The sequence below is a fragment of the Gorilla gorilla genome, chromosome 12, assembly GCF_029281585.2.
Source record: "Gorilla gorilla gorilla isolate KB3781 chromosome 12, NHGRI_mGorGor1-v2.1_pri, whole genome shotgun sequence".
In the NCBI taxonomy this organism is placed as follows: domain Eukaryota; kingdom Metazoa; phylum Chordata; class Mammalia; order Primates; family Hominidae; genus Gorilla; species Gorilla gorilla.
Window position 1 is genome coordinate 114,280,551 of NC_073236.2, and position 18,207 is coordinate 114,298,757.

The window sequence follows — 18,207 nt, forward strand, 5'->3', positions numbered from 1 at the left end:
ATTTGTCAGTCTTTGTCTTGTAAGTGGTACGTTAGTGTGTTTATAGTCACTGCAGTTAACTGACATATTTGGGTCCGCACCAGCCATCTTTTCTTGTGCTATTTTTGCTGCTTGTTCTGTGTTTCTTGCCTTCTTTTGAATAGTTGTGTTTTCCTAATTTCAGTTCTTCCCCTAGTTTTTCAGCGTTGGAAAGTATACTTTCAGATTTCCTTTACTTGAAAATGTCTTTATTGAACCTTTTTTCTTGAAAGTTTTTTTATACTAGGTGTAGAATTTTGTTGGTGGTTTTGATTTCTTTTTAACACATTAAAATTATTTTGCAGTCTTCTGCTTCCTTTGTTGCTTGAAGTCAGGCATCATTCTTAATTATTTTTCTTTCAAGGAAATGTCTCTTTTCTGTGTAGTTGAGTATTGTTTACTTTTTTTGTGCACTTAAGACGTTTTTATATTCCATCCAGGAATTTTTGTCGTTTTCAAGAAGAGTGTAGACCCAGCTACCGCGCCTACTTTATTACTGGAAATGGAATTTAAAAGAAAGCCTCTTAAATAATGGAGGAAATATGCAGTAGATAAATTTATTTTTGGCTGAGCTATGAGTTGTTCAGAGCTCTGAGTAGCCTCTAAAGCATATTAATATTTTACTTAATGCAGTTGTATTTGTCTCTCTCTTTAGGGTCATACAGTAAAGTTTCAGTTGTAAAATGTTGCTTTAGTTGCTCGGCTAAAGTAATACAGTAAAGTTGACTCAAGGTAATACAGCAAATGTTCAAAAAGACTAGAAGTTCTTAGGAGTAGTTCTTGATCTTTTTATCAAGTTATCCATTGTTAGGAATTGCATGGGTCACTATTTGCAGAGACGTGAAATACTTGCTATTTAAATGTGAAGGCTGGAAGTAGTCCTTCCCATACCGCTGTGGTGGCTCCTTGATGTTGTCTGGGACTGATGTTCTTTATTTGACCACAGAATGTTTTCCTTATTGTTGGCTAAAGAGTTTCTTCTCTTTAAACTTAAGAACTAGTTGATAAATTTTATATTCCTATTGTGAAGGGTAGTACCACACTTTAAAATTGTTGACAGTTTATTTTCTTTGTCTTTTAGTTCATCTTGTTGATATCTGGAACATGATTGAAGCCTTCCGAGACAATGGCCTTAATACACTGGACCATACCACCGAGATCAGTGTGTCCCGCCTTGAAACTGTCATCTCCTCCATCTACTATCAGTTGAACAAGCGCCTTCCTTCTACTCACCAAATTAGTGTGGAACAATCTATCAGCCTCCTCCTCAACTTTATGATTGCTGCATATGACAGGCTAGTACCTTACCTTACATGCTTACTTCATTTTAAGAACACCTGTCTCTGAATCATTCTTCTTCCATACTGCCTTGCTAAGTTGCCTTGCTAAGCTGGCAACTTAGAATCATGATTAAAAGGGAAATTATTGGCTGGGCGCGGTAGCTCACACCTGTAGTCCCAGCACTTTGGGAGGCCAAGGAGGGCAGATCACAAGGTCAGGAGATGGAGACCATCCTGGCTAATACAGTGAAACCCCGTCTCTACTAAAAATACAAAAAATTAGCCGGGCGTGGTGGTGGGTGCCTGTAGTCTCAGCTACTTAGGAGGCTGAGGCAGGAGAATTGCTTGAACCCGGGAGGCAGAGGTTGCAGTGAGCAGAGATTGCACCACTGCACTCCAGCCTGGGCGACAGAGCGAGACTTTGTCTTAAAAAAAAAAAAAAAAAAGGAAAATTATTCAGTGTAAGCCCCTGTAGAAACTGGTTCACAGTGACTTACTGTCCTAGAGTATGTCATATATTAATTGGAATATTGTAGAGAATCACATTTGAGATGTATTGTTTGGGAAAATTATAGATACCTTAATACAGCTGTCCTCCAGCTCATAAAAAACACTAAGTTTTGAATTTGATTATGGGGCTTTCTATTTGACTTCTAAGGCTCCTCTTTCTTTTTTCTTCTATGCCTAGTTTGTTCAGAAGGCTAATCTTTACTCTGTAACATCAAATATTGGACTATAGTAACTGATTTTCTCTCTTTTTTTTTTTTGAGATGGAGTTTCTCTCTTGTTGCCCAGGCTGGAGTGCAATGGCGTGCAAGCTCGGCTCACCACTACCTCCACCTCCCGGGTTCAAGCGATTCTCCTGCCTCAGCCTTCCGAGTAGCTGGGATTACAGACATGTGCCACCACGCCCAGCTAATTTTGTATTTTTAGTAAAGACGGGGTTTCTCCGTGTTGGTCAGGCTGGTCTCGAACTCCCGACCTCAGGTGATCCGCCCACCTTGGCCTCCCAAAGTGCTGGGATTACAGGTGTGAGCCACCGCACCTGGCCAAACAGATTTTCTCTTTATGTCTAGGAACCTATTTTAAATTTTTTCATTGCAAAACATAGTTTAGTAGATCTTGAAACAAAAGAAGAAAACTATTTAAATGTACTACAATTAAAACGGAAATGATTTGCTGCACTTATATTCATGGAGAATTGAGTTGGTATTGTAAAGAATGAAACAACAAAATTGTAAAGCACAGATTTATGATTGTGGAAGTACAGAGGTTAAATGGTGATGTTCTATGAACCAAGAGTTCCAGTTTCTGCTATACTCTTGGCCATCTGATTTGAATGGATTAATTGTCTCTGCTTCATTTTTTGCTGTCTGTAGACCCTCTTTGAGTTCATACATTTGTAAAATGCTATTAGTTATATCTTATAATAGGGAGGAGTCTGTGAATTAGTGGTAACACTATGGAAATGTCAAAGCCAAGTCATAATTTAAGCACTCACTAAATTCACACCATTTTTATAAGCCGTTATCAGATTAGACGTATCTGTTTAATAGAAAATTATTAAAGAAATTTACTTATTTTTTTGAGATGGGGTCTTGCTATGTTTCCCAGGCTGGTCTAACTACTGGGCTCAAACAGTCTTCCCTCCCCAGCCTCTCTAGTAGCTGGCATTACAGGTGTGTACCACTGTGCCCGGCAGAAATCTGAATTTTAAAAATAAGAGTGTATAAGTGACATAAGTCCCAGAATTCTAATGCCATTTTTTAGTAATTTTAGTTAGTGACTCCATAGGTTAATTTTTTCCTGCTCAAGAACTGTCTTTTTGTTTCAAAACCCTTAGTAAAAAATTGTTATTCTGTAATAACTAAGCAGCACCTTATCATGACACTGACTCACTCAGTAAATCAATTCACAGGTCACACAACACAAATTAACTCAAGAAACAATATTTTTTAAAGTCAGAAATTAAAACCATCTTACTGTCTAAAAATGGTCAAGCAGAGATTAAAATCTTGGATTCCATAATCATGTCAAGTAAGTTAAATACTATGGCGCTTTAGTCTACTGGGCTGCTCTAACAAAATGCCATGAACTGGGCTCTCTATAAACAACACAGATTTATTTCTTACAGTTCTGGAGGCTGGGAAGTTCAAGATCAAGGTAGATTCTGTGTGTGGGGAGGGCCTCCTTTCTGGCTCCTAGATGGCACCTTTTTGTGGTATCCTCACATGACAAAGGGGCAAAAGAGTTCTCAGGAACCTCTTTTATAAGGGCAATAATCCCGTTCATGAGGACCCCCTCGTGACCTAATTATCTTCAGAAGGTCCCACCTTCTAATACCGTACCTTGGGGGTTAGGATTTCAACATGTGAATTTTGGGGAACACAGGCATTCAGGTTATAGCATATGGCTAAAGAAGGGAGAGGAAGGAAGAGGGCAGAGATGGCAAAAGGGAGAATGGGAGGACCAAACTTAGAAGCAGAAGGTACAAGGATATCCTGGGCCATATTCAGAGAAAGCTAGACACATACAGAGAGACGAGAATAAGTGGACAGTGAATCAGTTGAAGGCAGATGTGTAGAAACACACACCAAAAATAACTAGCAAAAAAAAAAAAAAAATGAGTGAGTTAAGAAGAGTAAGGGGTATAGTATGTTATTAGTGAGTTGGGTAATTTTCACTTTGATGTGTTTACAACATAGACCATGGTATCAGAATAAATGATCACATCTTTACTAACTTTGAAACCTTTATATAATAGAGCTTATTTGGCTATCTGGAAGCTTAAAATTGACCTTCTTGTGTTGGAAAAAAAGAAAGAATCTGGTTATCAGAATGTTAATTTTGAAAACCAGGGCATTTGGTCATTAAATACTTCAAATGTTAGTCTTTTTATTGATTGGCTGCTTTATTACTTAGGCTGGAGAGTTCCTTTTATACATGGACAACCTAGTTATTTATTTTAATTGAGGCTTCCAGCCTTTGTATTTCATAATTCCATAAGGTTAAAGTTTGAAAGCAAAAATTATTTAATCTTCTCTCACCTCCAAATTTATAGTCCCTGTGTTTGGCCAGATGATTTCTGATAATTATAATAATAGAGTATAAGACCCTAGAACAATGGTCAGGAACAAATAGGATCTAAGACTTTTCCTTAAGTAAGTATTTTCTTAAGACCTAATTTTTTTTTAATACTGAGAGTTCTGAATATGTTATATTTGGATAATTAAAAACATTGAAAAGCACAGAGACCAATATTCACAAAACACCTGGGTGCAGAATCTTAGTGAAAGCCACAAGGAGTTGTGAAAACACTGATAGCTGCATTTTTTTCCTCTCAGTTTCTCCGGTACAATGTTATTGGTAGTCATACAGTCTGGTGCAAAGGTACAACAAAGGTGCTTTAACCAATATAATAAGGATATCCAAATTCCCAGCATGAGGTAGAGGAGGTCTTCCTTACTCTTCTATAGCTGAGCCAATTTCACACTTTAAGGTTTGTTACTTAAAAATCCCCTTTCTATTTCCAACCTTTGTGTTAGTCCAGTGTCTTTAGCTGTAAAAAGCCTACCCACATGGCCTTTTCATAACAACATGTGTATAGGCTGACAAACTGAGGGGTCCAGAGGCAGGCCAGCCCCTCATCTTGGTTGCATCAGAGCTCTGGCTTTGTTTCTTTGCACGGCTTTGCCCCCTTCTTGTATCAGCTCCATCCTTAGGCTGACTTCACAAAATCCCTGTGAGCAGCTTCTACTAAATGCCTCCTCTTTGAAGTTGAGGTTAAGGAAGAGTTGACTTCTTTGAACTCCGAGCAAAAGTACCCATCTTTTAGACACCCATGACACAGCCTCAGGAGGTCCTGACAATGTGTGCCCAAGGTGGTCAGAGCACAGCTTGCTTTTATACATTTTAGGAAGACATGAGACATCAATCAGATACACTTAAGATGTACATTGGTTTGATCTGGAAGGGTGGGACAACTTGAAGAGGGACAGGGAGCTTCCACGTCATAGGTAGATTTAAACATATTCTGATTGGCAGTTGGTTGAAAGAGTTATGATAAAGAGTTGTGGAGAGCTAGGTATTATCACACAGATGAAGCCTGCAAGTAGTAGGCTCTAGAGAGAATAGACTGTAGATGTTTCTTCTCAGACTTAAGGTCTGTGTTGATGTTAACGCTGAAGGGTATCATGAGGCATGTCCATCCCCAGCTTCCCATCATGGCCTTAACCAGCCTTTCTGGTTAAATTTCAGAGTGCCCTGGCCCAGGAGGGAGTCTACTCAGGTGGTTGCAGGGGGGCTTTGAATTTTATTTTTGGTTTACACTTACAATCTAATATGTAGATTTCCTGTAGTTCTTTTTGTACTATTTGTTGTTTCTGGTTTTCATTAATGATGTTTTATTTCCTATTTGCTTTGTTATTTTTTATTATAGGCTGAACATTATATAGCAAAATTATTTTTATTATATACCAAACATTATATTGCAGAATTATTTGCAGGGATAATTTGAGGCCTAGGATGATGTTTTCTTCAAGAAAGGATGTATGTTTGCTTCTTCCAGGTGCCTGGAGACCTTAGCAATCCAGGATCACGTCAATTCAGTTTCTTACTCAGTACCTGTGAGGACCTGTTTACTTCTGGACACGATTACCTTTAGGTGAAGCCTTTGGGCTCTGAGCCCAAAGTAATAGGAGAGTAGGGTAAGCAGGACCACGTGTCCTGCCAAGGGACCCCTTCTGCCTTGGCAAGTCCAAGCCTCCATGTCTTTCTCCTTGTCCCCAGTACCATCAAAAAGTTACTCTATACTTCAGCAATTTTGCTTCCCCCTCTGGAATCAAATCACTTACATGGAAAAAGTGATTTCATCAATTGCACTCACCTCCCTGGGCATCCAGCCTCTCCTGCATTTGGTAACTTCAGTTGTTAGTTCTCAACAATTTATATTCAAGGAGATTTTTTTAAACTTTCTCCATCTTTTCTTTTTTGCTCAGAGGAAGAGTTGATCAGAATCACCTAGGGTGCTATTACCAGAAGCTCATGATTTCTTCAAATATTTCCTCTGTTTTTGTTTTCTCGTTTTCTGACTGTTGGCATTTCTACTTCTTTCCTCTTTATCTATTAGTGTTCCTCACATATGGTTTAATTTCTTTAACTTTGTTTCCTTTTGGAAGAGTTTATTGATCTGCCTTTCTGCTCATTAATTTGTTCTTCCTCTGGAGCCATCCTACTGTTTATTCCATCTGTTATTTCTTTAGCTGTTGTATTTTCTATATGTAATATATCTGATTTTTCTTTTTTGGGATATGTGGTTCTTGTTTTATATTGTCTTTTTAAACATGTTTATTCTTAGTTTTAAATTCTTGGTCCATTTGTTCTAGGACTTATGCTTCCAAACCTGGTGTATGTTGTTCTGTTTTGTTTTGTTTTTCTAAGTAGTTGTATCCCTGTGTCTAAGGACTAGCGAAGGAGTGGATGTTTGCTGAGAATGTGGGCAGAACTTGGACATGTGGGCTAGAGTGTCCACATGCATGCATAGTCCTTTCAAGCATGGGATGTGCTGGAGGTGGGAAGAAAAGGGGATCAGGTTCTTCCCATGTAGGAGTATGGGGTGCCTTACAGTTCTAAATTTGAACATGACATTCCTGGCCATTATAAAGGTATGTTAGTCAAGGTACAAAGATGGAAATAAATATATATATTTATTTATTTTTCTGTCGTCCAGGCTCTAGTGCAGTGGCACAATCTTGGCTCACTGCAACCTCCACCTCCTGGGTTCAAGCTATTCTCATGCCTCAGCCTTCTATTTGGGACTACAGGCGCACACCACCACACCTGGCTAATTTTTGTTATGTTCACTAGAGACGGGGTTTTGCCATGTTGGCTAGGCTGGTCTCAAACTCCTGGCCTCAAGTGATCCACCCGACTTGGCCTCCCAAAGTGCTGGGATTGTATACAGCCATAAGCCACTGCACTTGGCCAGATTGCTCTTATACTTTGTTTCTGACTGTTGAATCTTATTTTTTTCCTCTGATATATTTCATCCATTTATGTTTTACAAATGAGTCTGTGGCATTTACCAAAAGTGTTGGTTCAGAAATAGAATGGAATTTCACCTTAAAAATGGAATAAACTGGTAAAAAAAATGATGTATCTAATGAAACTAGTTTGGACAAAGTCTGTAAAATACATCTAAATCTTAAAAAATACAAAATACAGTATTGAACACATCATTTAAAGGCCTAGGGTTATTGTTTACCATCTACAATAACACTCAGTAGAAAACATTCTTGCTAATTTGAACAATTGAAAGATTCTTTTGGTGTAAAGATACTTATATAATTTATGATGGAGTTATATGAAAAAATTCCTGTGTAGTTTGCAAATGTGGCTAACAACCATTTAAAAATGTTGGTTTAGGCTGGGCGCAGTGGCTCATGCCTGTAATCCCAGCACTTTGGGAGGCTGAGACAGGCGGATCACCTGAGGTCAGGAGTTCAAGACCAGCCTGACCAACATGGAGAAACCCCATCTCTACTAAAAAAAAAAAAAATACAAAAATTAGCCAGGCGTGGTGGTGGTGCATGCCTGTAATCCTAGGGAGGCTGAGGCAGGAGAATCACTTGAACCCGGGAGGCGGAAGTTGGGATGAGCCGAGATCACACCACTGCACTTCAGCCTGGGCAATAAGAGCAAAACTCCGTCTCAAAAAAAAAAAAAAGTTGATTTAGCAGTTTAATTTGAATCCATTTAAAAAGTTATATTGTTCCCCCTTAATACTGAATGTTTAAAACAAAACAATACAAAACAAAGCAGAAACAAACCAGTCCATTTCAAATAAAAGCAAATGTCTTCCATAAATTGTTAATCTGCCCAGCCTAGCATATTATGGAATGGATGTTGCTGATAAAAGATAATATTAGGTTACAGTCTTCTTCATTAGTGATTTTTAAACAAAACTAATTTCCTGGGAGGCACAGACATTTCATATGTTGGTGTACAGTATTTATTTACATCCCTGCTTGTTTTTAGAAGGATTCAGGATCATAAGAAAAAAGCCAGCCAAGTAAGATCAGAGTCCTATGCTGAGTGGGAAGATTTTCCACCATTGTAGCACATTTAAATTTTCTTTTTTTTAAGAGACAAGGTCTTGCTCTGCTGCCCAGGCTGGAGTGCAGTGGCATGATCATAACTCACTGCAACTTTGAACTCCTGGGCTCAAGCAATTCTCCTGCTTCAGCCTCCGGAGTGGCTGGGACTGTTGTATGCATGCCGTCATGCCTGGCTATTTTCTTTTGCTTTTTAAAATTTCAGAGCTGTTTCTCAGTGTGAACAGGCTATTTATTTTATTTTTTATTTTTTGTAGAGACAGGGTTTTGCTTTGTTGCCCAGAGTGGTCTTGAACTCTTGGCTTCAAGGGATTCTCCTGCCTCGGCCTTCCAGAGTCTTGGCTTACAAGCATGAGCCACCACACCTGGCCATCCATCACTTACTTACTCTTTATCTTGTAGCTTTTCTTCCAACAGAAGTCATGAGTTTGTGCTAATTTATAAATAAGAATCTTCTGAATTCAGAATATGCAGACTTGCAAAGGATTTTACCATTAACTAATCTTTCAGAAAATTTTTTTTGTTTATTCTTTTGTGCTTCTTTTCTTTTTATTTATTTTTTTAAAATAAAGGGCAGGAGGAATACTTTATTCTGAGTGTGTTTCTTTTTCCTTGCCTTTGTTTTCTTCTGAAACGGAGAGAAGTAGTAACAAGTCCAGAGAGACTTCTCCTGTCCATTCAGTACCTCACTTCGAAATTAATCTGATCAAGACACTGTTTCATCATGTAACTTCCCACTTCAGAAACCTTCAGAGAATCCCTGTGGTTTTGAATTAAGCTCATACTCCTCCGTTGGTTTAATGATAACACTGCTTACCTCCCTGCCCACACCAACCTCTAATTACGCTCCTGGAGACGCTCTTCTTTTCCAATATGACATGCTCATTTTCCCCAGACAGATGCCATGTGTTTTGTTCCCCCTCAGCTCCCACATCTGTCTGGGATTACCCAGTCTCCTTTTGTTCTGTCCAAATCTTTTCTATTTCTGAGAATTCAACCCAGGTTTTTATTTTATTTTGTTATTTTTTTTGAGACGGAGTCTCACTCTGTCGCCCAGGCTGGAGTGCAGTGGCATGATCTCAGCTCACTGCAACCTCTGCCTCCCAGGTTCAAGTGATTCTTTTGCCTCAGCCTCCTGAGTAGCTGGGATTACAGGCGTGTACCACCATGCCTGGCTAATTTTTGTATTTTTAGTAGAGATGGGGTTTCACCATGTTGGTCAGGCTGGTCTCAAACTCCTGACCTCCTGATCTGCCCACCTCAGCCTCTCAAAGTGCTAGGATTACAGGCGTGAGCCACTGCACCCGGCCTCAACCCAAGTTTTTACCTACTGTGTAGCTTGCCTTATTATCACCAATCCCATTTTCATCCTTTTGATGACTTACAGTTCTTGTTTATATTATTATTTTGGCCTTTAATTACATAATGTTGTAAACTGCTTCATAAGTGTTCAAAATGGAATGGATGTCCTTGAGAGCAGAGATTCTGCTTTATATTTCTTTCATTGCTCAATTAGTATAATGCTAGATTATTTATAAACGTTTATAAGATTGAAATGAAAAGCAGCAGGCATTCTGATTGTGATAAAATTGAATAATATTCTAAGTTGATTTTACTTGATTAAAGCTGTTTGACATTTGCCAAATGGATTCTTGATTTGCAGTTGATTATTGCAACATCCATTCACTGTGAAGTTTTGTAAATTAAGATTAATTGGCAGAATGCGAGTTTTTGAAAATCAAAGAGAGATGCTCTTATTACTTTTAGCTACATATGATAATCGGACTGGTAATAGTGTTTCTGAAGTTGAAGTTTGTTTCCGTGTGAGAAATTTGTGGTTGGCAGCATCCACAATCATTTGCTAAAGAGATAGAAACAGCTTGTGTTAAGTACAAAATACTACCTGTAGTCTTGTTTTCAAAAGTATTAATTTGAATAGCAAACTCCTACTAGATAGTGTAAAGCTAGAAACGTCATCCAGATTTGGTTAGTTTTAAATATTGAAAGACAGAATTTGAGACCTTATTGAACTGAAACGAATGATTTCCCATCCACAGGGAACAGGTGGGGACTTCAGAGGCTTCAGAAGGTACCTGCATGTTAAAACATAACAGCGTTTATTCAGGGTGACTCATTGTCTGCTTAGCTTGGCACAGAGCTAATAATGGTGTTTTCTCAGTGTTGGATAATAACTCTTTTTAGAAGTCATATGCATAGTTTATTGTCAGACTGTAAAATGATAGGGCTATGGAAATGAATCATGCAGAGAAGGCTGAGAAAGGGATCATCATGTCCCTTACTGAAGGAGGACATTCCCTGGAGGGCTTCTATTTGAGTGGGGTTAAAATCACAAGTTTCTTCTGTCTTATCATCTCAACAAATATTACCTGTTTATCTTTTCATCTTAGTGTCTTGATAGAGGGGTTCGTATTCACTGTTAATTGCATTATATTTCAAATATTGACCTACCAATCAACTCTGTAGCTATCATAGGCCAGATTTGAAGTGAGTAACATTATTTGTGATGAAACCAGGTTAAATATCATTTCCAAATCTTGTTTGAAGAGAACTGATTCTGGTATAAACTTGGACTTTACATTGGAAGTAGTGAAAACATGGACATTGGTGAGGACATGTGCTGTGGCCACTGGCAGCTAATTATTCAGTTTCAACTTGACCAGTGTATACAGAATAATTTCAGATGTCTCGTGGGAAGGATCAAGAATGAGTTCTTCCAAGAAGAAGGAATCAGTTAGATAAAGAACAAAGTCGGGCGGTATCAGGGTGCTGAGGAGCTGCAGTTTTCTCTCTGCTTGCCTCTAGTTGTAGAGGAAGAATGCTGGGGCTCTAAAGAAACATTAGAAAAGCAAAGGTAATGCTTCCTCTTGGCCTTGTTTGGAGGCAGTTGTAGGAAGTTAGGCTTAAAGTAGACTGAGGGGTTTCAGTGCCAAGAAAAGCATTCTGTGCAGAGGAGTCACTGCTGATGTTTGGCCTGCAAAGCAAACAATTGAGAGAAAAGAGCTAAGTTTTTTTTCTTTTTGAAGGGAAAAATATAAGTAACATGATTTGTGGAAGTAAGGATGTTGAGACTACCCCTTCATTAATTTTATTGGATAACTATTTCTTTATGCCAAGTTATACTGGAATTTTAAAGTAGGTATCTTTAATAAGTTTCTTTTTAAATTTTTTATTGAGACAGGGTCTTGCTCTGTCGCCCATGCCAAAGAGCAGTGGCGTGATCTTGGCTCACTGCAACCTCCACCTCATGGGTTCAAGCGATTCTCCTACCTCAGCCTCCCATGTAGCTGGAACTACAGGCGCGTATCACCACACCCGGCTAATTTTTGTATTTTTATTGATACAGTTTGAGGCTGGTCTCAAACTCTTGGTCTCAAGTGATCCGCCTGCATTGGCCTCCCAAAGTGCTGGGATTGCAGGCGTGAACCACCACACCTGGCTTCTTTAATGTTTCTATAACTGTATTTAAATATACAATTATAACTTTTGTGTATATTTTTGTTTATATTAATATTTCCTTTTGAAGAGTGTATAAACCTTTTGATAGCACTAACTGTGAACCTAAAGTGGTAAATGAAAAGTGATTTGAATGGGGAAGAAGGGTTAATAATTAAGACCTCGAGCCCACTGCCCCATTCTCAGGATGCATACTTAACTTATGAATGTATTCTTAAAGATTCACTAAGTATTTTCGCCAAATCTCTCCTGTCTGTAAATTCATCCCGCTCACATTTACTATGATCCTTAATCTCAGATTCCTCTACTTTTACCTGAACTTAAAACTCTTTCCACTCTGCTTATACAGTCTGTTTATCCTGTTGAGTTACAGATTGACACTTTGGTGCATATCCCCTGATCCTTAATAAAGCCTGTGATGTTAAGCACACATACATTTGTTCACCTGAAAGTGCATACAGGTGGAGGGAAGAGAAGATTCGTAGTTTGTTGGGTGGGAGATTATGTGTGGAGATTTCTACGTGGCTGTTGTGAATAAGAAAAATGGTTAAACAGTGGATCTCAGAGATGGTATGTTAAGGGACCACACATTATTGGCAATACTTAATTGAGGGGTTAATGAGTCTTTTTTTTCTTTTTTTTGAGACGGAGTCTTGCTCTGTCGCCCAGGCTGGAGTGCAGTGGCGCGATCTCGGCTCACTGCAAGCTCCGCCTCCTGGGTTCACGCCATTCTCCTGCCTCAGCCTCCTGAGTAGCTGGGACTATAGGCCCCTGCCACCACGCCTGGCTAATTTTTTGTATTTTTAGTAGAGATGGGGTTTCACCGTGTTAGCCAGGATGGTCTCCATCTCCTGACCTCGTGATCCACCCGCCTTGGCCTCCCAAAGTGCTGGGATTACAGGCGTGAGCCACTGTGCCCGGCCAAGTCTTTTTTTTTTGTTTACTGTAATTAGCCTGATCTAGATTATTCTGTAAATTAACAGATTCTTTCATCAGAGACCAGCCATTGAGACTAATAATAATCTTAATGAATGGAAAAGAATACAAGTGTTTTAGTGCTGGTCCAGGTTAATTGAGAATTATATCTGTTATTCTGTATTTGAATATGAGAGTCTCTGAATCTAGGACTAATATTTACAACAGGGTTGAGTCAAAGGATATTTTGAATAAGGATGCAAAGTGTTGTAAAATATTAGTGTTTCTAAAAACATTTTGAAGATTAAGAAAATGTTGTACAAGTGCTAATTATTATAATATATAGAAGTAAAGATATCATAGATCCATTGTGTAATGTTTATGGATGGGTATTAATGAGGTAAGTCTCTTCTCAGGAAGAGTTGCAAGTGTGACCTGGCTCTCTTGCTAGTGTGCTGGACTCTGCCACACTTTCCTGTCTGTCTGCATAGATAGCAACAGTTTCTTTTCTGCAGCAAGGAATAGATACAGTTTTGTCTCTTTGAAGGAGGAGAGATTTGGAGCCAGAAAGATTTACACAACTGCAGTGTGATTAATTTTCTGTAATCTTTTATTATGTCCTTTGATTTATCACTGCCAACAAAATAAAAGCTAAAGTCTTACTCTTGCATTCAAAGCTCTATGTTGGTGGTTCTCAGCTCCGGATGCATATGAAAATAGCACAAGGGACTTTTTCAACGTAACAAGAACAGGATGGGGTTTAGGCATCTGAATAGTATCTTTATTCTCATACCTTATTGAGGATTTGTATGGGTTTAGAACTCTAAAAATACACAAGAAATGATCCTGTTGATTTCTACGGAAATACCCTTTTGTGAATTCAATTGGGATTTGCGAAATAATAAGAAATATACATGTTGGTCTGCCCTCAGTCCCTGGCACAGAGCCCCTGAGACCCTTGTAATTTCCTGAGTGATAGGGGTTGTAGGAGAATCTTTTGTTCTAACGTTTGATCGCTGCCCGGGTTCCTGAGACAGAGCTCCTGATACCCCCTTGTAGATAGGTGGTAGAATCTTTTGTTCTAGTATTTGGGCTTTGACCCCAGTTCTTTACACTGAACTCCTAATACCTTTGTAATTTCCTGAGTGATAGGAGCATCTTTTGTCCTAAGGAGGCCACTCTTAGCATATAGACTGTTTGTCAGGGGAGCTAATCATGTGATTGATTAGAGAGTTGGGACTTTAAGCCCCACTCCTTAACCTCAAAGAAGGAAGAGGGGCTGAAGGCAGATCACCAGTGGCCAAAGATATAATCAGTCACCCCTAGGTAATGAAGCCTCTATTAAAAACCCAAAAGGACTAGGTTTGGAGAACTTCCAGATAGCTGAGCAGGTGAAAGTTCCTGGAGTGTAGCACACCTCAGGAAGGCATGGAAGCTGTGTGCCCCTTCCCGCAAAACACACCCCATGCATCTCCTCCATCTGATTGTTCATCTGTATCTTTTATAATATCCTGCATAAATAAGTGGTTAAATATAGGTGTTTTCCTGAGTTCTGTGAGCCAGTCTAGCAAACTAATCAGTCCAAGGAAGGGTCATGGGAACCGCAATTTTATAGTTCGTTGGTCAGAAGTATAGGTGACAGCCTACTACTTGCTACTGGTATCTGAAGTGGGGAGCAGTCTTGTGGGAATGAGCCCTCAGCCTGTGGGATCTGATGCTATCTCCAGGTAAATGGTGTCGGACTTGAATCAGATTATAGACATCCAGCTGGTATCTGCTGGAGAATTGCTTGCTTGGTGTGTGGGGAAATAACTCCCTAGGCATCTGGTGTCAGAAGTGAATTGCTGTGTAAGAGAGTAGGAAAAACAGTTTTGTTTTGTCTTGTTTTTCCCCGCCTCCATCTCCTTAGAGGATTGCATTGAATCGCAATGGGATTCTGAGCAGTTTAGAGAAAATTGGCATTTAAATTACACTGAACCTTCCATTTTATGAACATAGTATATCTCTCTAAATCTTTTTTGATTTCTTTCATTTGTATTTTGTAGTTTTCAGCATACAGATCTTGAACATGCTTTTAAAAATATTATTTAATTATTTATATTTTTGTTGCTGTTGTATTTCCAATAGTCTTCTGCTAGTTTAGAGAAATAAAATTGAATTTTTAATTTTGACCTTACATTCTGCAGTGTTGTTAAACTCACTTATTATAGTGTTGTTAGTAGTTCTATAGCTTTCTACATATGATCATATTGCCTGGAATGGACACAGTTTTATTTCTTTACTTCTAATGTGTTTTTTGTTTATTTTTCTTGTCTTATTTCACGAGCTGGGTTCTGCAGTGTGATGTTGACAAGGAGTGGTGGGGGCAGTCCTCTTGATTTGTTCTTAATCTTAGGGGACAAGCACTCAGTCTTTCTTCACTGAGTATGATGGTCACCGTGATTATTTTTAAAGATGCCCATTGTCACATGGAAGAAATTCTTTTTTTTTCCTGAGTTTTCTGAGAGTGTCAGGAATTGATGTTGAATTTTGTCATCTCTGCATCTATTCAAATGGTCGTATCGCCTTTCTCTCTTTTTGGTCTGTTGAGATAGTGAATTATATTGATTGGTTTTCATATGTCAAAATAGCGTTATATTCTTGGGATAAAGCTCCCTGGGTTGTGATTTTTGTCCTTATTTAATTAATTTATTTATTTAGAGACGGAGTCTTGCTCTGTCGCCCAGGCTGGAGTGCAGTGGCATGATCTCAGCTCACTGCAACCTCCACTTCCCGGGTTCAAGCAATTCTCCTGCCTCAGCCTCCTGAGTAGCCGGGATTACTGGTGAGCGCCACCACGCCTGGCTAATTTTTGTATTTTTAGTAGAGACAAAGTTTCACCATGTTGCCCAGGGTAGTCTCAAACGCCTGACCTCATGATCCGCCCACCTTGGCCTCCCAACGTGTTGGGATTACAGGCATGAGCCACTGCACCCGGCCTGTCCCTTTTTTTTCTTTCCTACATTTGATTTGCTCATTTTGTTCAAGATTTTTGTAACTATATTCATGAGAGATACTGACTTGTTGTCTTTTATTGTAATGTCTTTGTTTTTAGTGTCAGAATAATGCTGGCCTTACCCTTATCCTAAACAAATTAATGCAGGAACAGAAAACCAAATACCAACACGTTCTCATTTATAAGTGGGAGCTAAACATAGGGTACTCATGGACATAAACATGGGAACAGTAGACACAGGGGACTGCTAGAGTGGGGACAGAGGGAGGGGGCAACGGTTGAAAAACTAACTGTTGAGTACTGTGCTCACTACCTGGGTGATAGGATTATTCATACCCCAAACCTCAGCATCACGCAATATACGCATGTAACAAACCTGCACATGTATCCCCTCAATCTAAAATAAAAATTGGGCTGGGCATGGTGGCTCATGCCTGTAATCCAAGCACTTTGGGAGGCTAGAACAGGAGGATCACTTGAGTTTAGGAGTTCGAGACCAGCCTGGGCAACATTGTGGGGCCCTGTCTCTACAAATAAATAAATGAATAAAATAAAAGTTGAAATTATTAAAAAAAATAATACTGACCTTATAGAAAGAGTTGGGAAGTGTTTCTTCCCTTTTTTTATTACCTGGAAGAGTGAGTAGAAATGCAGTTTTTCTTCTTTAAATGTTTAGAGATCTCCAGTACATCCCTCAGAATGAGGAGCTTTCTTTTTTGGAAGACTTTAAAATGTAGATTCAGTTTGTAATGGATATGGGTCTATTCAGTTTATCTGTTTCTCTTGAGTGAACTTTGGTGGTTTGTGTTTTTCAAGGAGTACTCTGTATATATCTAGTTCATCCAAGTTGTTGAATTCATGGACATAAAGGTTTTTAAATAATCTTTCTTTATTATTTCTGCAATGTCTGTAGAACCTGTGGTGATATCCCCTCTTAATATTGGTAATTTGTGTCTTCTTTTTTTTATTAGTCAGTCTGGCAAGAGATTTCTATTGTTATTGATCCATTCAAAGAAGCAGCTTTTGGTTTTATTGATATTTTTCTCTATTTTTCTGTTTTCAGCATCATTAATTTCTGCTCTTATTTATGGTATTTTTCACCTTTTTCTTGTTTTGAGTTTAATTTTCTGTTTTTTTTCTAGTGTCTTAAGTTGGAGGATTAGATTATTGACTTGAGAACCTTCTTCTTTTCTAGTATAAGCATTTTTAATACTTACAATGTGAAATTACCCACCATTTCATTCCTCTCTCTAGGCTGTCTACTTCCCACCCTGGCGGCAACCAGTGTTGTTATTTTCTCAATATCCTCTCACATATAGTTTATACATATGCAAACAAATATATTATTTTTCTCTCTCTTTTTTAACATAGTTGTTAGATAACCTTGTAACAATTATATTGTTCTATACCTTGCTTTTTTCCCCTTAGTCTGCCTTGCATATGATTCTGTCTTTCATATATAATTTCTTATTCTTTTTGTGATAGCAGTCTTCACTATTAATGGACATTTTGGTTATTTCCAGTCTTTTGCCATTAGAAACATGCTGCAAAAAATGACTATGAATATGCACATTCAAAAACATCATTTTAGGCTTCTCGAGTGTGTAAATTCCATGTGAAAAGAATGGAACAGTTTTCTACCCCCTTTATTTCTCTCCTTTTTCTGTGTTTAGATAATGTGCTGTCTCTTTTGATAAAGGGCCTACTTGGTATAGAGAGAAAGAAAGAATTACATTAATTCTTCTGCGTGGTCTATCCAAATAACTCCAGGGATATTCAGACTTACTTTCTTAATAATTCCTTTATTAAGTATTAGACCAACATTAATCACTTTATTTTAGTGTATTATTATTTTTCTATTTAGAGATGAGGTCTGACTATATTGCCCAGGCTGGTCCCAAACCCCTGGACTTAAGTGATCCTCCTGCTTCAGCCTCCTGAGTAGCTGGTACTACAGGCATGTGCCACAGTTCCCAGATATAATCACTTTAGAAGTCGATAGGATCCTAAGGACGGCCTTCTTCTTGAAGGCATTTCCAAGGTGCTGTGCTTTTCCCTCTAGATTATTTTCAAACTCCTCAGCATTGCCAGTACCCTTGGCCCTCTGTATCTGCAGATTCCCATGTATGGATTCAGACACCCGCGGATATGGCGGGCCAACTCTAGAGGGGACTTGAATATCCGTGGATTTTGGTATCTGCAGGGGTCCTGGAACCAATTGCCCATGAATACTGAGGGCTGATTGTATATAATCCTTAGAATGTTATCAGTTCTTGTGCCACTGGTTTCACTTTTACCCACAAGCAGCTTTTTTTCCTTTCTTTTAGTAAGGAATATCAATAAGTCAACAAGTATTTATTTGTACCTATAGTATAGGCAGTGGCTCATGTTTTGTTTGTCCTGCTCATCGAAT

General features: G+C 38.7%; 1 protein-coding gene across 14 annotated transcripts in view; it reads left to right on the forward strand.

Annotated features, from left to right (window-relative positions):
• DTNB (dystrobrevin beta) overlaps positions 1 to 18,207 on the forward strand; it is a 296,213-nt gene that overhangs the window by 42,137 nt on the left and 235,869 nt on the right. For all 14 annotated transcript variants that reach the window (XR_002004731.4, XR_010130034.1, XM_004028945.5 and 11 more), the window contains exon 4: positions 1,100 to 1,313. Coding sequence is in view for 12 of the 14 variants with exons in the window: in XM_004028945.5 (XP_004028994.1) it covers positions 1,100 to 1,313 (214 nt within the window). In the remaining 2 variants the exon portion in view is untranslated. The remainder of the gene's footprint in view (positions 1 to 1,099; positions 1,314 to 18,207) is intronic.